Below are 20,569 nucleotides of genomic sequence, written 5' to 3' on the forward strand. Positions count from 1 at the left end.
AAAGTCACACTTTGGCCAGGTGCGGTGGCTCATGCCTGAAATCCCAGCACTTTGGGAGGCTGAGGCAGGAGGATCGCTTGGATCAGGAGTCTGAGACCCATCTGGGCAACACAGCCAGACCCCATCCCATCTTTACAAAAGATAAACAAAATTAGCTGGGTATGGTGATGTATGCCTGTGGTTCCAGCTACATGGGAGGCTGAAGTAGGAGGATCCCTTGAGCCTGGAAGGTTGAGGCTGCAGTAAGCCAAGATCGTGCCACTGCACTCCAGTCTGAGTGACAGAGTGAGACCCTGTCTCCAAAAATAAACAAACAACCTGAAAAAGTCACACTCAAATCAAAACTTAAATGGATGTCTTTGGTCTGCACCACCTCTGAACTCAAGACAATTATGAACTATGATTCTCCTCGGGCAAAAATCTGAATTTCAAATTTTGTACAGTTAAGAATTTTTTTTTTTTTCAAATTTAGGCTAGGTTTGTCACTTTGTACAACTTGTTTACAAATATCCATTGGCTTTCATACCATTAATTACAGCACACCTCACACCTCTAAAGGGTAAAAATGTTTGCTCTACTGAGACCTGGCATAGCTCCAAGAACACTTTCCTCAGAAGGGAGAGGGGATAAGCGGCTGACTGCTTTTCTGCCCTGGAGTGCAACTTAGCCTCTGAAAGCCGGCCTGTGGAAACGCACCAGAGGACACAGGACACTCAGTGGGAGACAGCAGGAGGGGCAGGGGGAATCCACCACCTAGACCGGAGGGCAGGAGGGCCCCACCACCCCTGCCATGCAATGGCTAGCCAATACGAAGCGTTGGAGCAGTGGGTTTAAAGGCTGAGGTTTTGTTTATAGCAGCAAAATCCTTAACAGATACATTTTATGCAGAGCCCTATCATACAAATGAGCTGAAGGCAGAGCTGCTCTGTTTGGTGTGACACAGGGGACCCAGGGCTCCCCTCTCACCTCTTCCTTGCCCAGCCCCAGTGGCAGTCACTAAAGTGCCAAGAGAGGCGTTCTGCAGGAAGCAAGAGAAAAAGTGAATACTTGATTTGTAGCGTAATTCACCTGGACATAAAAGATAAAAAGATGCACATTCTTATGATTCAAATCAGAGTCCTGCCCTGGAGTGCAACTTAGCCTCTGAAAGCCGGCCTGTGGAAATGCACCAGTGGACACAGGACACTCAGTGGGAGAGAGCAGGAGGGGCAGGGGAACCCCACACAGGGAGAGGCAGTAGGCTCACGTGGCCGTTGGCAATGTCCAGCAGGTCCCGGAGTCGGCAGCCCCGGTGGTGCCTCCGCTCGTAGCAGATGCTGTCTTCCAGGATTACGTAGTCGGTGCCAAAGGACCTTAGGAGGGCATGCACTTCCTCTGGTGCCCTCTTGGCATATATCTGATAAACCTTCAAGAAGAGATAAAAATGCAATGTGGCAAATGCTACTCAATTGCCAGGGAGTTCACTACGTGATGTAGCCTTTCACAGGGCTGAGTCTAAGACCTAACACCCAAGGTGCTCTCTCCAGCCGAGGCCATGCTGCACGCGCTCATCTGCAGGCCTGGAGCGTGTGCATGGAAGTTCCCAAACCACTGTGAGTGCTCGGCCTTGGGAAGAGAGTGAGCCAGGAAGAACATATCTGGATTCAGAATGTATTACTTCAAGTTAGGACTATATTCATTAGTAGGCGCTGTTCCAAGGTAAATGACAGGGCTGAGTAAATAAGATATAGTCTCTACTTTTAAAAAGGGGACCCCTGGACTAAAATGGCCCATTAAGAGCGATGGGACAGTCTGGGGGACACACGTCCCAGTAAGGCAGAGCCCCAGCTTCTGATACGGGTAGGTGGGGAGAAGGACCCCTGTAAGGTCCCTGCTCCTAGGCTGGGGCAGCACAGGCTGCTTTACTTGCTACACCGCATCTCGGCTAACTGAGAGACCCCCCTGCTCCTCTCCCTCTCGTCCATCCTGGGGGTGAGAGCCACTTGCAGCACACCATGGGCAATGCCACAGGAGGCCCCCTTCACGTTCATACCAGTGCCACACACCCTTAGTGGATGGATGCAAACTGAGCGTCCTAGATTCTGGGGCTGGAATGGAAACAGACTTTGTGAGGTGTTGAATGTGGGGGTTCATGAAGAGAGGCACTGCCTCCTTTTTTGCACCCTGATTTCGATGCTAGATTTCTGATTTGGGCTTAAAGGTCTAACTTGATGTGTCCACACGGATGGGTGAAATGGTAGGGAGGTAGGATGCTATTACTGCAACAACTGTGTTGTCCTACAATCCAGCACAAGGTCTCGGACTGAAGGCATTCCAAGGATTCCAGGGTCATGATGAAGAGCCGTAGGGCCTTCAGGATTTCAGCGTGTGGGGCCTAACCCTAGCACCGAGACAGGAAAGGAGATGCCCAGAAGGACGCTCTTGGCACTTGACCTGTCTTTTCTGCAGTCTCCAGTTCAAGCAGTAGAGGCCACCCCGGATGAACTTGGTGTCTGGAAAACCAGGGAGCCCCTTTCCTGCATCCTCCTAGTTAATTTGGAACTATCCGGAACACTTGAGCCCATCAAAAAATTCCTATTTTAGCAGGAGTCTAAATTCAAATGATTCTTACACAAAACAGGAGATTTAGTAAAAATCATCTGCTTTCAGGCTAGTCAAATAGCACCTCAAAACAAGCCTTTTTCAACAACTTTCCAAATGCCAACATGAAAAAGTGACATTAGGAAACATTTATGAGTTTGAAACCTGATGGGTGGGGATGAAGGGACACAGGCACCTCCTGCACTGCTGACTTGAATGTAAACAAATATGACCTGTATAGAGAGGACTTGATAAATCTTTCGATCTACATTACAGATGCCAACAACCCTGACCCACCACTTCCACATCCAAGAATCTGCTGTACAGACAGACACTGTGTCTGGAAAGAGTGATGTGCAGACAAATTTATCTGCAGCATTGTTCATATAATCACAAAAGACAGGGAAACAGCAGAAATGGCTAAATAAAATATGCCATAGCCATATAAAATATTAAGCAGCTTTAAAAATAACAAGGAAGCTGTTAATATACTGAATATAGAATGATTTCCAAAACACATTAAGTGCCGAAGAAGCAGAATGTAGAATGCCACTTCTTTTGTTAAAATGGAGAAAGGAGCACCACCCTCCCCCACCATATTTGTATATGCACGAAATACCTGTGGAAGGAGACACAAGAAACTGCTAACATTATCTGCCTCCTAGGAGGGGAACTAAGAACTGCAATAATGGGAGAGGCACTTTTCACTATATTTCCTTTTGTATGTTCTGAATTTTGAACTATGAGACTATTATTATCTATTAAAAAACAAAAACCCCAGACTTCAGAATGGTCCGTAAGAAATGTGACCAGTATGCCTCAACTCCTTTTCCTTCCCCTCCCTAATCCAAAAGCTTTGCTCCCAAATGCTCTTTTCTGCACATCTCAAGGCGTGTGTCTTCTCGGTTCTTCCCTGGGGAGGACCTGTGGCCTAACAGCACGTCCTTAGTGGATGTGGGCAGGTAGAGGTCCCGAACTGGGAGATGTGAGCCCTGTGCACTTATGCTCTGATTTCCCCTCTGATATGGTTTGGCTGTGTCCCCACCCAAATCACATCTTGAATTCCCACATGTTGTGGGAGGGACCCGGTGGGAGGTAACTGAATCATGGGGGCAGGCCTTTCCCGTGCTGTTCTCGTGGTAGTGAATAAATCTCACGAGATCTGATGGTTTTATAAGGGGGAGTTTCCCTACACAAGCTCTCTCTTTGCCTGCTGCCATCCATGTATGACATGACTTGCTCTTCCTTGCCTTCTGCCGTGATTGTGAGGCCTCCCCAGCCATGTGGAACTGTAAGTCCATTAAACCTCTCTTTCTTCTGTAAATTGCCCAGTGTTGGGTATGCCTTTATCAGTAGCGTGAAAACAGACTAACACACCCTCCTAACCTAATGCTGGAGGGTGCAGCATTCAGCCCCATCTTTACCACACATAGGGACATGCAGCCCATGGCTGGCCACAAGAAGTGAGGGGAGGCACAGGGAACCCTCACCGCTCTGGTCCGCTCTCTCAGGCTGCTGTCTTCGTAGTGCGGGTGGTTGGTTAGGGTCCTTCCCGTGCACAGCTTGACTCCGGCCAGCAACTGCATGCTTCCCGCAAACACAGCCTTTCTTGGAGTGTTAGAGCTGAAAGATTTTAGAGTCTGAATTAACCCCACTGTTAAGAGGTCCTTAAAGACAACAAAGAAGACAATATCAAACTCTTTCAAAAGAATCCAGCTATGTTACAAAGAGTTACGAATCAGGGAAAAACAAAAACAAAAACGGGAGTTTGCTTGGGTTTTGACTTCCACTCAAACCAGTGAGTGCAAAAGTAATTGCGGTTTTTGCCATTACTTTCAATGGTAGAAACCTCAATTACTTTTGCACCAGACCCATATTTTTTACAACAACGTTTTGTATCTGTTTTTGACTGTTCACCAGAATAGCAGTGGGGAAGCCTCTTACTGTTTTGCTAGGTTTACTTTCATAAGGAATTGTCTTAGAAGGCAGGCAGTGTAGCTTTTGAGTTCAGACTTCTAGGCCAAGACCCACAATCCTCTCTTGCTGTTGTTCCAGAGGGGCAGAGTCTAACAAAAATAACCTAAAAGACTGCCACTGCTTGTGTATCGAACCTAACAAAAGGGCTACCTAAAGCAACATATAACAAATCAAGCCAGAAACTGCAGGTGATAATGTCAATTCCAAGGGTTTTTGCTTAAAAAAGCAATAAGGAAAAAAATCACAGATACTACCAAAAATAAAAACAGAATTAGCAGCAATAACAAAAAACATGGGGCCGGGCGCGGTGGCTCAAGCCTGTAATCCCAGCACTTTGGGAGGTCGAGACGGGTGGATCACGAGGTCAGGAGATCGAGACCATCCTGGCTAAGCCGGTGAAACCCGTTTCTACTAAAAAAAATACAAAAAACTAGCTGGGCGTGGTGGCAGGCGCCTGTAGTCCCAGCTACTTGAGAGGCTGAGGCAGGAGAATGGCATAAACTCGGGAGGTGGAGCTTGCAGTGAGCTGAGATCCAGCCACTGCACTCCAGCCTGGGCGACAGAGCGAGACTCCATCTCAAAACAAACAAACGAACAAACAAACAAAAAAAACCCATGGAAACAAGATTCTGAAATAGCCAATATCTTCTTACTCAATATGGGGGATACACAATACTTCCGATGTGAAAACGCAAATATTTTACACATAACTTTTCTTTAGTCCTGATTATGAGAAACTATATGCAGTTTAAGGAACACAGGGCACCCTAGTATTACGGCACAAACTCGCTTTCTAGCTCCCACCACACTATGATTCTCCGCCTCCCATGGGTGTGAAGGGCAGGGACTAAGGACCAAGAAAAGACTCCCAGAATACCGGGAAAGCATTTTTCCTTTTTCCTCCCTGGAAAAAAGGAATCATAGTAGCTGATTTAATTCCTTTCCTTTTTTTTTTTTTTTTTTCCTGAAATCTGAGGGTCGCTTGCAAGCGGTCAAGGAGTTAATTTCTCAGGAGGCCCTAAGAGCTCTCTTCCAGGGATTCTCCTGAGTGCAGAATTTCCCACAGAGGCCCACTGAGGACACTGCGGGATGCGTTTATCCTTCTTGTGTTGAGAGGAGTCTGTGCCTACTGGACTGAACTAAAATGAGGAAGACGGTTGTGAGGAGTTTATTTAAAATCATTAAAATTCAACATCCTTTGCAGAAAAAGCCACGGCAGGCTGTTCTCCATGGTTTTGGAGCAGGGCACGCAACTAGCTCTGGTGCTGCGGTTTCTAAGAGAAGCCTCATCACATTCATACATCCCACCAGGATGTTTTATTTATTCCAACTCAGTGCTAAGACTCCAGCGTGAACGCCATCCAACAGAGGCCTTGGATGTCTACAAGCAAGACATCCTACAATTCAAGTTGTGACATTTACAAATAGTTTACTTTTGAAAAATTCAAGATTTTCTTTCTAACAATGACACTCTCATTCACTCGCATTCCAATAAGCGTTCTTAAGTGAGGAAAAAAAGTGGCTGGAATGACAATGAGCATACATAATGACACATAATATGCATCCCCTCTCCCATGCCAGAGTCTAGAATGCGGATTCCAGCAGGAAAAAAGTTTCATGTGAGCTTGGCTGCACTTGAGAGCTTGTCATTCTGACAGACCCAGGAAAACAAGAACAAATAGATGTTAGCTCTGTCCTCCGTACCAACAAATTACAGGGACTGTCTCACATTTTGTCCCACGTGGTCAGAGGAATAAGAGGGTTTCAATGAAAATGCAATGAAGGTGCACAGAATTCCTTAGTGAAAGGTTTTACTGAAATTCAGTTTAATTCAACTGACACTTACTAAACACTCTGGGCCTTGTGTACTGTGCTACCCTCACCTAGAGTGTAATGCTAAAGGAAACAAGTACGAACAAATACTAATTTTTAAAAGTGCCACCATTTTTCCAAGCCAGGCTTCTTTCCTTTGAATACTCTCAACTGGCACGAGCCATTCCACAGCAATCAATGATACGATAACTTGACACATCCGTGCCAAAAAGTGGCTGTCTTTGGTCCTCTGAACTAGACAGATTTAAGATGCAGAAAGAACATGAGTCTGGTTTCCACGCCTGGCAGAGCAGGAGGTGGAGGCGAGAGCTATCAGGGGTGAGTGATCCTGGTTTGTAGTCTTACTGCCTGAACAGTGCCAAGCTGGCCTTCTACACAAAAGACAAACCCGGCAGCTGAGCTTACAACATCCATTCCAATCACAAGACTGTCTCACCATCACCGTTTTGAATGTATAATAGGAATCTCTGTGTAGCTTCAGCACCAAGAAGATGCACAAAGCTATGTGTAGCATGCATTTTATAATTACAGCAGAGATAAGATGACAGGCCTTGTTATCCAGCCACAGCTAACGAACAAGGTTTCAGCCTGCCTCCTGGACTATAATCATAGCCCTTGGATGAATTAGAGTTCACAAAGGCTTAAATGCCCAAAGTCCTAAACTGCCCTCTAGGGAGTTATAAAGTTCGTTCTTTATTCAAACAATATTGCCGAGGGTCTACTATGTGCTGGGCTGGCAAACACGGTATGACAAACTGCCTTCAAGAAGCTTACTTAGGCCAGGTGTGGTGGCTCATATCTGTAATCCCAGCACTTTCGGAGGCCAAGATGGGGAGATCACTTGAGGTCAGTAGTCTGAGACCAGCCTGGCCAATATGGTGAAATCTGTCTCTACTAAAAATACAAAACTTAGCCAGGCGTGGTGGTGGGCGCCTGTAATGCCAGCTACTCAGGAGCCTGAGGAGGGAGAATCACTTGAACCTGGGAGGCAGAAGTTGCAGTGAACCAAGATCATGCCACTGCACTCCAGCCTGAGCAACAGAGCGAAACTCCATCTCATAAAAAGAAAAAAGCTTACTTAACAGGTCCCATTACAGACAGACACTTCAAAATAACCCAGTGCTGTAGTGAGCCTAGTCTATCACATATTTACTAATGCTTACTGCAGGCCTTCAGCTAAGCTGGAAATGAAACAGCAGTCACTGAAGATGCTCTCTCCTGGGCAGGCTCTAAGAGCTCTTGAGTGGCTCCCACCCCTGGCCCCTGGCAGGTGCAGCCCCAAGGCAACAGCAGGGCCATCACCAGCAAAGCGAGTGACACATGGCTGCTCAGGGGAAATGAGATAAAAAGTGGAATAAAGCTCATTAAGTTGTGACTTTCTTAATGTCTGGCCTTATTAGCAAAAGTCAGAAAGTTTAAAAGAAGTATCTCTGTTTAATGTGTTAGTGCCACAATCCTCTGGATTGTTAACATACTCTTTCACTGAGGAAGTGGCTTTATTTTAAAGCAGTAAAATACACATATCCTCATGCCTATAAGATGAATTAAAAATAATACTTCTGGCTGGGTGTAGCAGCTCACGCCTGTAATCCTAACACTTTGGGAGGCTGAGATGGGTAGACTGCTTGAGGTCAGGAGTTCGAGACCAGCCTAGCCAACATGGTGAAACCCCATCTCTACCCAAAATACACAAATTAGCCAAGTGTGGTGGCGCCTGCCTGTAGTCCCAGCTGCATGGGAGGCTGAGGCAGGAGAATCGCTTGAACCTGCAAGGTGAAGGTTGCAGTGAGCCGAGATCACGCCACTGCACTACAGCCTGGGTGACAGAGATTCAGCCTAAAAAATAAAATAGAATAAAATAAAACAAAAAATAACACTTATTTGAAAATGACTGACTTCTGAGGACAGTAGGGATGATGCTTCTTTCCTCTGTGCCATGTGGCCTTGTCTGATATGCCAGCTCCGTGGTAAACCTGGGAAATAGCACTGCTACTTCCAATACTTCACTCTACCCGTAAGGCAAATGCCAAAGGAAAAGCTACAGCAAAGTGGAACAAAATGAGAAACAATCACACATTTCTAAACTTAAAAAGATACTTATATTCACTGTCCTTTCTATTTTGTGGTAAATTTAGCAGGCAAAGGGAGAAGGGATTCGTTGTCCTTAGCTGAAAGCACGCGCAGTGATGGACATAATGCTGGGTGCTCTTCCTTCACACACACTCTTGCCTGATACAGTCTGTGGTCTGTATCTAAAATAGCTAATGTGCTTTTAACCATTGAATGACATTTCTCTATTATAGAAAAACAAAGCAATTTTTACAAATGTTTGAACAAATGATGTATAAAATGAAAGGATAATTTGTTTTTATAGCTCTCTGCCAAGCTCCATAGCAGGCTGCCCAACCTGCACACAATTTGTTCTGTAAGAAATGTCACTAAATAATGACAAGGACTCACAGGTCAAATGGATTTACATTATATAATTTAAATGTCATTCCAGGAAGACCTGATGGCATTTTGAACAAATAATCTCATTTATTTTTGAAGCTCTAAGCTTCAACAAGTTAATTGCTGTTGAACTAATGGGGAAACTGAGCATTATAATATAATGTGTGAACATTTGCTTTATCTACACTTCAAAAATTTATAGAATTACGCAAATACTATAAAATGATTCATTAAATAGAAAAGAGGCTTATAGGCATTTAAGGTCTGAACTTAGCCTACATCATATTTAAAATATACAATCACTTTCTGCTTTGCTTAAATGTGAAAGAAAGTTGGTCCATTTTTTCAGACCCATCGAGAAAATACTGCACACGCAGGTTTCATTACTGGAAAGAGACTATTTCCAGTGAAAATCTCCTAAAGCGAAGTAGCTAAAATGTCATCCCTCAAAATATGCACATCTATAGATCTGTCTATCTTATTTGCAAAATGTCAGAAGAAAATTTTCAGGAACGAAAAATGAAACATTCAAGGACACAAAAAAACAAGGTGGAAACCACAGATTGTGGTTGCATTCGGCCTTGCTGAGGTAAACGTGCTTTCCAATCACACAGAAAACCTTTAAAACTACCGCCTGACTTTTGCTGAAAGAGATACCAGAAGGAAAAAAAAAAAATTCCAAGTTTTTAATTTTGTATCCAGGAAACCTTATCAGGAGAGAAGGGTAAATATGAATATATGCATTTAAATCTGCTTGAAAACAAGGCATGCAATGCATCGGTGTAGTGTGGAGAGCAGCAGACAGGTGAATGCACAAAAGCTGGGGTGTGGAAGGCTGGACATGCCTCCCAGCTCTTAGGGAAGGCCGCTGGGGCTACTGCAGCCTGGGGCCCTGACTTTAACAACATGTCAAATGTCACAACATCCTTGTAATAAAGAGCAACTTAATCCCTAAACACTCTTGGTTTCATTCTGAAACTTCAATCTCTACTCCTTTTAGGAGCTAAAGATAGGAAAGCATAAAACATTTTCTATTATTAAAATTAGAAATCTAAAAAAAACCTTTCCCACTGAACTTGCTAAGCCACTGAAGATCTTAAAATGGAGTAGAGTAAGAATCCGGGAGAGAAGAATGAGGGCAACTGTGCTGAGGCGAAGCCCAGCAGTTACTCCAGTGAGAGGCAGCTGCAGTGGAGTGCCACCTGCATCCACACACTTCACGCGGTGCCCATACACAGCTGGTGCTCAATGAACATCTGCTGAACTCTATTAACAAGTGCACAACTTCAGATGTGGAATAACTTTATAAATTAGTTAAGGCTTTAAGACTCTTCACAGGAATCCAATTCCTTGGGTATGAACCTTCTCATTTTAAGTGTTCCCCTAGAGTAATGCCCTTTGTTTTCCCTTGAGGATATCTCTTTAGCCTCTGAAAAAGAAAGAACCAACTCCCACTGAGGCAACCACAGCTTTCAATTTACCCTCAAAGCAGAGAAGCCCTCCGAGAACACTTGGAAAGCCTGAATCTCCGAGCTGAAGCCCTGTGTCCAGGAGCACAATAGTGACACCTCGTGTGGGGTGTGGCTTTCCCCAGCAGCAAGGACACGCGGCGGGACACTTCCAGGTATGTGAGTGATGAAGAGGACGGATAAGCTTCTTTTCAACACTTCACATAAGGGGTGCTGTGTGCCAAAATGGAGGGTCACTTGAGGTGTCCCCAGGGTTTCTGCAGGCCACTATTTCTCCAGTTGTGATTCATCCCAAGGGCAGCCATCCCTCCCATAATGGAGGCTGTGCCCCTGTCCGACAGATGCCGTGATGACTGCATGGGCAGAAGACAGACATTTGAGTGTGTCTGCTTTGACTGTCTGGGAACAGGGCAGACAGGAAGACAGGCAGGGGAGGACAGAGGCAGCCCTCAGGGACAGTGCTGGTTCTCTGCCAGGCATCTTAGGACTCTTTCAGACGCAGCCCATGCATTTGAAAGAGTCCTTAGGCCGCAGCCTTTTCTCCAGCACAATTCATACTTGCTAATAACATGGATACCGTGTGACTAATCAAAGCAGTGAGGTGAAACTTGAAGGTCATATTTTATGTCTCAAAAACAGAAGAAATCAGGGCAGGTTAAAAGAATATTAAGGCGGTCACTTGCGTTTGGAATCCACGCCTTACAGGCCAGTGTGGATTTGAGTGTTGATTTAAACAAACATATCTGATGTCTACATAGACCCTATTTTGGCATACATTCATCACCACTTACGCTTACTTTGCAAACATGCCAAGCAGCTGGTTTTACAAAAATATTATTTAGATTTGAAGAATTTTAGGGGAAAAAGCCGAGACTAGATCACAATAGAACAAATTTTTTGGAACAATGCAAATCCTTCAGTTGCTGAGAAAAAAAAAAAAAAGCTAAAAGAGTATGTCTACTACAAAGGCACTACAGGGAGAGGAGCTGTTAACAAAAGGAGGGTCTGAAGAGTGAACATCACCTCCCAAACAAGGGAAATAGGACACTTGTATTCTCTTCTTTACACCTGGAATCATCTCTCATCCACATTTTTTCACAGCCAGAAATGTTACTTTAATTTTCTATGGGGAAAAATATAAAAATAAAGGCACTACAAATAAATATATCTAGTCTAAGACTGCCAAAGATAACCCGGGGCTCTGCTAGAATACATTTTTAATGACTTTATAATTAATTCCTGAAAGACTGGGGTGTTTACGGTGCTCATCTAAGGAGATCTGGAAGACCCACCACCTTCAGGATGCTACCAGAAAGCAGGGGTCCTCCAGCATTAATTTCAACAGTAGAGTCCTGAAAATAGAAAATATCAGCCTCAACTTCAGATGTACGCCATAAATTTCCAGCCGACTATAGTTAATGCAAAATTAGCTTTCCTTTACATGAATAACTCTTTTCCTGTACATAATAAATACTGAAGGAATTATTTACTCTGTAATTGTCTGGCATGATTTAAAATTAAATAAATAAAGACAAAGCATGGCTTACTGCTCTCAGCACTAGAAATATGTGAAAAATTATATTGACTGAATCTAGTCACACCCAGCCCGATATTAGGACCAAAGCCACGGGTGTGTTTTAGACATAAATCTCTATGAGATCCACGCGTTGCCCTAGAAGGCCTCAGCTATCAAGCACTGACCATCTCTGCAGACACTCAGGGCTGATGTTAGCCATGGGCAGGTGCTGAAATGGCCACTAACATCCCAAGTGATGCAGCCAATCCAGCCAATGTTTTCAGAAGGCACCACATGTGATGCGCAGCCTCTACTTACGTGTGAATACGGCTTTCTGGTTAAAAGTAGGGAAATACAGTGTTCCAGGGCATAGGAATGGTGCTCCAGGTAGAAAAGTTTATTTTTGCTGGTGAGAGGCAGGTTTTGTTAATAAAGCTTTGAAATACACAAATTTCATTCAGATGCTGAATGCTGAGGCAAAACAACAAAGTGCCAGAAGAAATAAGAGCCAACAGGACACTAAAGCATTATATTCAAGACGGAAGGTGCCAGGTTTTGTATCTAAAACTTTCTCTGGTCCTAAGCTTTGGCAATATGATGAGTTAACATAAAAGCTGCACTGAGCTGGCATGAGCCTCTACTTAACTGGAGTTTACAGTATAATTTAAAAATAATTAACGAGGGAAGAATATTTCCTTTCTTTTTTTTTTTGACAGAGTGTCTCGCTCTGTTGCCCAGGATGAAGTGTGGTAGCGCAATCTCGGCTCACTGCAACCTCCCCCTCCCGAGTTCAAGTGATTTTCCTGCCTCAGCCTCCTGAGTAGCTAGGACTATAGGCGCCTGCCTGGCTAATTTTTGTATTTTTGGTAGAGACAGAAGGGGTTTCATCATGTTGGCCAGGCTAGTCTTGAACTACTGACCTCGGGTGATAAGCCCACCTCAGCCCCCCAAAGTGCTGGGATTTCAGGCGTGAGCCATTGTGACTGGCCAGAAAGAATACTTTGAAGTGTCACCATTAGTAGAAAATCAGAATGGTATTAAAATGAAAATAATAGAGATAAAATTGGCAGAGACATAAAGTTTTAAGTTTCAACAGATACTATAAGTAAACTTTTATTGCCATTTCTGTCAGTGGTTTGAAATGTCTTTATTGAAATTGTTTTCCTCTCCAAATGGGTATTTTCCCTTTCTTCATGAGATACAGTTGGAGAGAATATTTCTTGAATAGAAAGACGTTATTTTCAATTATGGAGTTTTAAAGAAAAATTTAGTAAGGACGAATGTTTCTTCATAATTAGATTCAGAAACAAACAAAAACCCCCCAAAACCAAATGTGGTCTATAGTGACTCTTAAAAGGCACTTACAATTTTAAAAGTTAAAAAAAATCCTCTTACTTAATCCAGTTCATCAGCTCCACTGTATCTGGATCATAGAATTCTCTCAACTCGGAGAGTTCATCCATCATTCCTGGCCAGAACTGAAATTAAAAACAAAACAAAAACAAAATCCACCCCTATACCCACAACTATCACTAAGATTAAATGAAAAAAAGATAAACTGTATATAACGTGTGAACTAAACAAACATGGCAACTGGAATATACAACTATTTCACCTCTGCAGCAACCCTCCTAATGCAAGGGAACTGGCGTCTGGGAAGTGTCTGAAATTATCTTCATCTGAAGCTAATCAGGATGAGAGGTATCGCCAACTTTAAAAAATGAGCCTTTTAGCTTGCTCCAATAAAAATGCTATTGTATGTGATGTTAATACCTGACAAAACATTATCTTGACATGACAAAAATGCCAACCATGAGAAAGCTCAGAGTCCGTTAGGAATATGTAATTAACTAATACCACGCAATTTACCCCCAAAAGTAGAATGTATCCTGTAGAAGACAGAGCCGTTTTATGGCTGCAAAAATGTTTTAGAATATGGCATTGTTTTATCCTCACAATAACCCATGACATGGATGATGCAACAGGCAGCATCACCCACTGGGACTTATTTTTCATTTAGAAGTGTGGAAACTGCGGCTCAGAGAGGTATCTGACTTGACCAAGTCACAAGTGGCAGAGCTACAACCTGGACCCTGGCTCCAAATCCAGCCCCCTTTTCATTTCATAATAGCATGATTGTATTTTTGTACTAGAAATCTGGTCAAATGGTTTGACATATATTAATATAATTGCTGGTACAATGAGAGAGAAGAATCTTTAAATGTAGGGCTCTCCAGGACAATCTGCTACATCTGGTTCTATTTATACCACTTGGTGCCTCCTGGTCAACTCAAGATTTTGTAAATAAAATATAAAAACTACTCTCTGAATAACCCACTTATCTAATACCTTAAGTCCATTTAATTCAACAATTAACTAAATCTTAATTGTTTTTATCAAATGACAGTTGACTAAAAAGACTTGATCATATCTATATACATCCTAAGGTTAAAGGCAGAATTCATTTCACATATTAGCACAGACCACCAGTGACAACGTATGTATGCTCCACTGACATAGAAAATAGAATACTTTTATTTAAGAACCACTAGTAGAATTAAAGCAGCACCTGATTGATCTCTGGCTGTGTTTGAGACCTATCACTTTTTTTTTGGTCATCTCATCTTTGGCCATTTTTACTGCTCATTCAAATCTTGTCTCCTGGGTGGGTGAATCAGGAAAATTGCTAGTGATGGGATATCAGGTGTCAGGACTTCTGGTTCTAGTTTTTGGAAGAGATGTAGTAAAAATTACTGATTAAATGATACCTTTGTAATATTTCAATGATCTATTTTTCCTTATTAATTTGATAACCAATAGAATATCAACTTTTTAATGAAATGCTCTAATTCTTACAGCATAAACATATTTGAAATCTGTGAACTCAATGAATATTAGGTATTTTTCTAGTTTGAAAGTTACTAATTCTGAAAATGTTAAAAGCTAGTGAGAATTTTGTGGCAAACTCCTTTAACCATATGAAAGTGCTGAATTAACTAACTGCTGTTTTTACCAATCAATAGTAGGGATTTCAGCAATCCAAGTAAGTTAATCAAGACCAATGTACTAATTTTACTAAAGTCTTGACTTCAGAGTGGAGAATAGTACATGCTTTTTTCCTTTTAATAGGCTTATCCTAAAGAGAGATACAGTAAAATTGGTAGTATAAACAAGAAATTTTGAAACCCTAATTACAATTGCAATGTAAAACTGAAATCAGGCTTTGAAACATGAATTCACGTTACTTACAGGTAAGTCTGTAAGAGTTGGAATAGTTGGAAAACAGATTCAGTTTCAGGGTAACCCCTCATACCCATAACATCATTATTTTCTCTGTGATTTTATATATGTTTTGTGGAGATGAAATATCTGAACTATTTTACACAGTGAAAATGGAATGCATTAGGATTTCTCCTGAAGTCCTGTATCAAGAGGCTAGGCCAACAGTCTTTTGGAGGATTCCTTAGGATACTAACTCCCTCATTCAGGGAAAACCTGGAAGGATTTCCTGGAGATGATGGCTTCTTTAGCCGTCCTGGTTCTTCTATAGCAGTAATTTTCAAGAGGAGTGAGAGGAGAGATTGTGCCCCCAGCCCTAGTCCCAGGGTGTTTGGCAACGTCTGGTGACATTTCTGGTTGTTGCAGCCAGGGGAGAGGTGCTTCAATGAGCGGGCAGAGGGTGAAGGTGCCGCAGAGCAGCCTACAGCACACAGGACCGCCCCTGCCCCAGGCGGCAAAGAATTCTCTGGCCCAAGTGTCAACGTGCCACTGCTAAGAAACCCTGTAAACGCTACAGCAGGGGGTTCTTAAACTTGGGGGGCTGGTTAAGTGCCTATTTCTGTACTGGACTCCCACGCTTCTGACTCGGTAGGTCTGGAGTGGGACCCAAACACATGCATGTTTACAGGATCCCAAGAGATGCTGATGCTATTTATCTGAGGACCATGCTTCAAGAGTCAGCACTCCCTACGACAGTTTACTTCTTATACAATGTCCTTCTTCAATTTTATTACAAACAAACAACTTCAGTCCTCAAACAGCAAAAAAAAAAAAAAAAAAAAAATCCGTAAAATTTCAATAGATAGCTGAGACATAAAAGAACTGAACCTACGTGCACATGGGCAGTGTGAAAGATGATTATTGTCTGGTACAGCTTCAGTGGTGAGAAAAACATTCATGGGCTTTATCTTTTCTGTGAGGAGTGTGCTTTAATCCTCAGCATCATTGTGTAAAGAAAGGTAAACTGACTGGACTCCTCAGTAACATATACTGTTTAATCCTTAATTGTTGGTGTCTAGATGTTTTTAATGAGTTTCAGTTATTTACATTAGAGCAATAAAATTCCCAGCCGGGCGCGGTGGCTCAAGCCTGTAATCCCAGCACTTTGGGAGGCTGAGACGGGCGGATCACAAGGTCAGGAGATCGAGACCATCCTGGCTAACACGGTGAAACCCCGTCTCTACTAAAAAAATACAAAAAGCTAGCCGGGCGAGGTGGCGGGCGCCTGTAGTCCCAGCTACTCGGGAGGCTGAGGCAGGAGAATGGCGTGAACCCGGGAGGCGGAGCTTGCAGTGAGCTGAGATCCGGCCACTGCACTCCAGCCCGGGTGACAGAGCGAGACTCCGTCTCAAAAAAAAAAAAAAAAAAAAAAAAATTCCCAGAGGTGGGGAGGCATAAATCTATTTGTGTTTTTTTTAATATCCAGGAGTTAGCACAGAGTTTTGCTAATGGTAAATGTTTTGATAGGCTCATGACAGAACACATTTCTTTGAAATATTTACAATATAGTATTTAGCAATATTTTCTTTAGCCTGAAACCTTTGGTTCACAAAATCCTACATGAAAATATAAGCAAATAAACCCCAAAGCTGCGCTGCTCTAGCTGATCCTCTCTGTGGGAGGCCCCATCAGCCCTGCTTTTAGCCACCCTCCCGAATCAGAGAACAGCTCTACACGGTAGAGTCTGAAATCCGTCATTCTAACTCAAAGTAAAACTTAAAGGAAAAAAAATCTAAACTTACTATGTTAAGTTTTTTAAAAAGAGAGGTCAGAAGCTCAATTGGGTAAAACAGTCTGTGCTATCTGCCCTGGGAATGATTCAACACTGTCAGTGTCAAAGATGTGACAAAAAGCCACAGTCAACCTGACCAATGATCATTGTCTCTGATAATATCTGAATTAAAGAGCAGTTCATGCTGTTTCAGAAACTAGTCAAATGAGAATATGAAAAATTCAAATACTTCCTATTGATACTGAAGAACAGATTTAAAAAAGCCTAGCCTTAGACACTATTTATTTATGTGTCTAATTCTCTTATGAAGATAAGCATCTAACAAAATATGGAGCTTAAAGTAAGATACATTTAAAAATCTCTTAGTCTATATAAATCAGGTAACGGGAAAATAATTTTTCTACTTTCATTTCAAAATAGCCTGAAAACACCTTATTTTCAGAATTTGCATCAGCTGAATATTAATAGTCTAAACCAAAATTAATTAGAATTATTAAATGCTATAGTAGTTTTTGCTATCATGTTTTTACTTGTTAAAACTATATGGGAAAAAGATCCGTTTTCCAATCAATGTCACCTGCAGTAAGAAGCTAAGGAGGTATTTATAACCTCCACAAACCACTCTATTTGCCAAATAATACAAAAAATACACTGAATCAAAGCAATTATTTTGCTAAATAAATGAATGACAAGAATGAGGAAAATCAGTCTTACCTTATAGCATAGATACAGCAGTATTAATATCGGTACTGAATATCGCATTATACATATCTATATAAGAAAGACATTATTTAGATTACAAGTATTTTGAACTTTTTCTTTTTTGAGAGACAGGATTGTGCTATGTTGCCTAGCCTGGCCTGGAATTCTTGGGCTCAAGTGATCTTCCTGTTTCAGCCTCCTGAGCAGCTAGGATTATAGGAGTGAGCCACTGTGCCCAGCTTTTAAAACACTTTTGACTTACAGTTTTGCTTTGTAAATATATGACTTAAAAAAATACCAGAAATATAATTTAATGGAGCACAAGTCTCCAATATGCAGAATAACTGAGTCGATATGAGGATTCTAATCATTTGTAAGATATCTGCAGCTTCTACCATATTGCCACCTAGTGAATTTATGGAGTAGAACAATTGAAAACTGCATTTATAGGCTATTGAGAAATGGTCATACATGTATTAATAATTATCTTTATGAAAATACATTATAATAATAACAGTTACAATTCCGGACAAGGGGTGTATTGGTAATTTTAATTCCCCTTTTGTGCTTTTTTTGTATTTCCAAATTCTGTATAATGAATATATCTAACTTACAGTCTGAGAAAAAAGAAGTAATTTTTAAAAATAAAATTATTTTAAAATAATTCCCTATAAAATCTTAATATATCAATTATGTATTTTTAGCTTCAATTTCAGTATCCATTTTATCTCACTGCTACTGAAAAACAAACAAAAAAAAGTGGTATGAAAGAAATACTACAAGTCACAAAAGGAGATGGAAAAAGGGATGACACTGACCCTCTTTGGGTTATAAAGATGGACTGACTTCAGAAGTAACTCCCATATTTCGGGGCTACATAGACCGAATGATGCGAACACGCACATGTGTGACGTCCAGAGGTACTTCATTCTGCAAGAATAGACACAGGCGCAAGTCAGGAAGTACTAGTTGTATATAAACCTAGATTCTGAGATACCTACAAAGGCAGCTTTACAGTCTATGACGGCAAAATCTTACTTAAAACTATGCAGATGCCATTTGCCGAAGGGTTCATTGTTTAACTCCACTGCCTTTTGAGGACTATGTTTTGAGTAAAACGTAGAGGCATGTTTGTAATTAATTGTAAAAACTGATGATGAATATTTTATACTGAGAGAAGATAGTATATAAGGATGATTTTATGGGAACCATGATTATTAATGAAGATGACTGTCACTTTCCACATTATATTGCTAAGTAACATCAAGAGTGGTCAAATTAAAAAGTAAACAAACAGGTAAGAAAAATACCTCATTGTACTCAATGCCAAGAATCCAAACAGAATGGTATGTATTAAGTTGTAGGCAGTTTCTGGTTTCAGGTTAACTGTGCCTTTTTCCATTTTACCCACGGATTGTTGACTTGTAGAATCACTGAGTAAAACAGCAACATACAAAATTTGAGCTGGAAACATAATTTTAGTTAGATCTTTTTAAAAGAAAAAGACACATAAGCCTGTAAAGCACTGTGGGAGGCCGAGACGGGCGGATCACGAGGTAGGAGATCGAGACCATCCTGGCTAACACGGTGAAACCCCGTTCTACTAAAAAATACAAAAAACTAGCCGGGCGCGGTGGCGGGCGCCTGTAGTCCCAGCTACTCCGGAGGCTGAGGCAGGAGAATGGCGTGAAAGGCGGAGCTTGCAGTGAGCTGAGATCCGGCCACTGCACTCCAGCCTGGGCGGCAGAGCGAGACTCCGTCTCAAAAAAAAAAAAAAAAAAAAAAAAAAAAAAAAAAAAAAGAAAAAAAAGACACAAGAAATGTATGCCTCTATATATTCAGATTTGATTATTTCCATAAGATGAAATGAATTTGCAATGATCAATTTTGAATTTATGAGGCTAAAAGTATAACAATATAAATGCATTAATAATGAGAAAAACTGAAATTTCACAGCATCTTTGAAGTAAAAATTTAAAGTGCTTCAATTCTTTAAAAAAGAGAATGCAAAAAAAAACACCAAATTTTTTTGGAATCTCTGAAACTGAAAGAGATCTTTAAAAGATGTTTTACCAGTTATGAGTATTTTTCAAATTTTTACAAATAAAAGCAAAAAACACATCCATTAACTTGGAATTCAGTTTTTTATGAACCCTCAAAAATCACATTTTTAACCTACCAATACCTCCTGATATCCAAAAGATGACTTTTATCAAACACAGCTACATTAAAATTATTACACCCAATAAAAGTAACATTAATTCCTTATCATCATCTAATACCCAGTTCATGTTCTATTTTCCCTGTTTGCATCAACTGCTTTTTTCAGGTTTCTCTGAATCAGGAACTAAGAACTGCACGTTGCATTTCACTAACACATCTCTTTAAATATCTTTTGATCTATAAAAGTATCTCCTTTTTTTAAAAAGCAGGCCATTTGTTTGGGGAAGAACACGGAACACACGTCCTGACGCTGTTCCCGTCTCCCAGGTGTGCCTCACAGGGGTGGTTATACACTTCATGCTTTTTGTAAACTCGTAATTAGATCTAGAGGTTTATTAGACACAAGTTCAGTGTTTTGGCAAGAACACTTCACGGGGTTATGATGCACAGTAGTCCCCTCTCATCTGTGGATTCACTTTCAGTGGTTTGTTACTGAGGAAACTGCTGTCCGAAAATATTAAATGGAAAATTCCAGAAATAAACTATTCAGTGCTGAATTACACGTTATTCTATGTTGCATGATGAAATTTCTCCACCCTTGTCTGTCCCACCTGAGACACAGATCATCATCCCTTGCTCCTGTGTTTCCACGCTGTATACTCTACCCACTCAGCTGAGACAGACAAGCAGATACATTCAGCTACTAAACTACTAATAAAGTAAGATACATTTAAATGTCCCTGTATTGTTTGTGTTCAAGCAGCCCTTATTTTACTTAATTAAGACCCCAAAGTGCAAGAGAAGTGATGCTGGCATGTTGCTATTGATTGTTGTATTTTATGATTATTGTTAATCCCTTACCATGGT

At 41.4% G+C, this 20,569-nt stretch overlaps 2 protein-coding genes across 7 annotated transcripts in view; both read right to left on the bottom strand.

The window, feature by feature from the left end:
- PDCD5 (programmed cell death 5) overlaps positions 1-20,569 on the bottom strand; it is a 1,006,786-nt gene that overhangs the window by 109,099 nt on the left and 877,118 nt on the right. The window lies entirely within an intron of this gene.
- The window catches only part of DPY19L3 (dpy-19 like C-mannosyltransferase 3), a 75,231-nt gene that overhangs the window by 1,607 nt on the left and 53,055 nt on the right, over positions 1-20,569 (bottom strand). For all 3 annotated transcript variants that reach the window (XM_050771986.1, XM_050771987.1, XM_050771985.1), the window contains 6 exons: positions 18,850-18,972; positions 18,358-18,469; positions 17,552-17,608; positions 13,222-13,304; positions 4,071-4,203; positions 1,247-1,405 (listed from right to left, as the gene is read on the bottom strand). In XM_050771986.1, coding sequence (XP_050627943.1) covers positions 1,247-1,405; positions 4,071-4,203; positions 13,222-13,304; positions 17,552-17,608; positions 18,358-18,469; positions 18,850-18,972 — 667 coding nt within the window. The remainder of the gene's footprint in view (positions 1-1,246; positions 1,406-4,070; positions 4,204-13,221; positions 13,305-17,551; positions 17,609-18,357; positions 18,470-18,849; positions 18,973-20,569) is intronic.

This window comes from Macaca thibetana, chromosome 19 (assembly GCF_024542745.1).
Source record: "Macaca thibetana thibetana isolate TM-01 chromosome 19, ASM2454274v1, whole genome shotgun sequence".
Lineage (NCBI taxonomy): Eukaryota > Metazoa > Chordata > Mammalia > Primates > Cercopithecidae > Macaca > Macaca thibetana.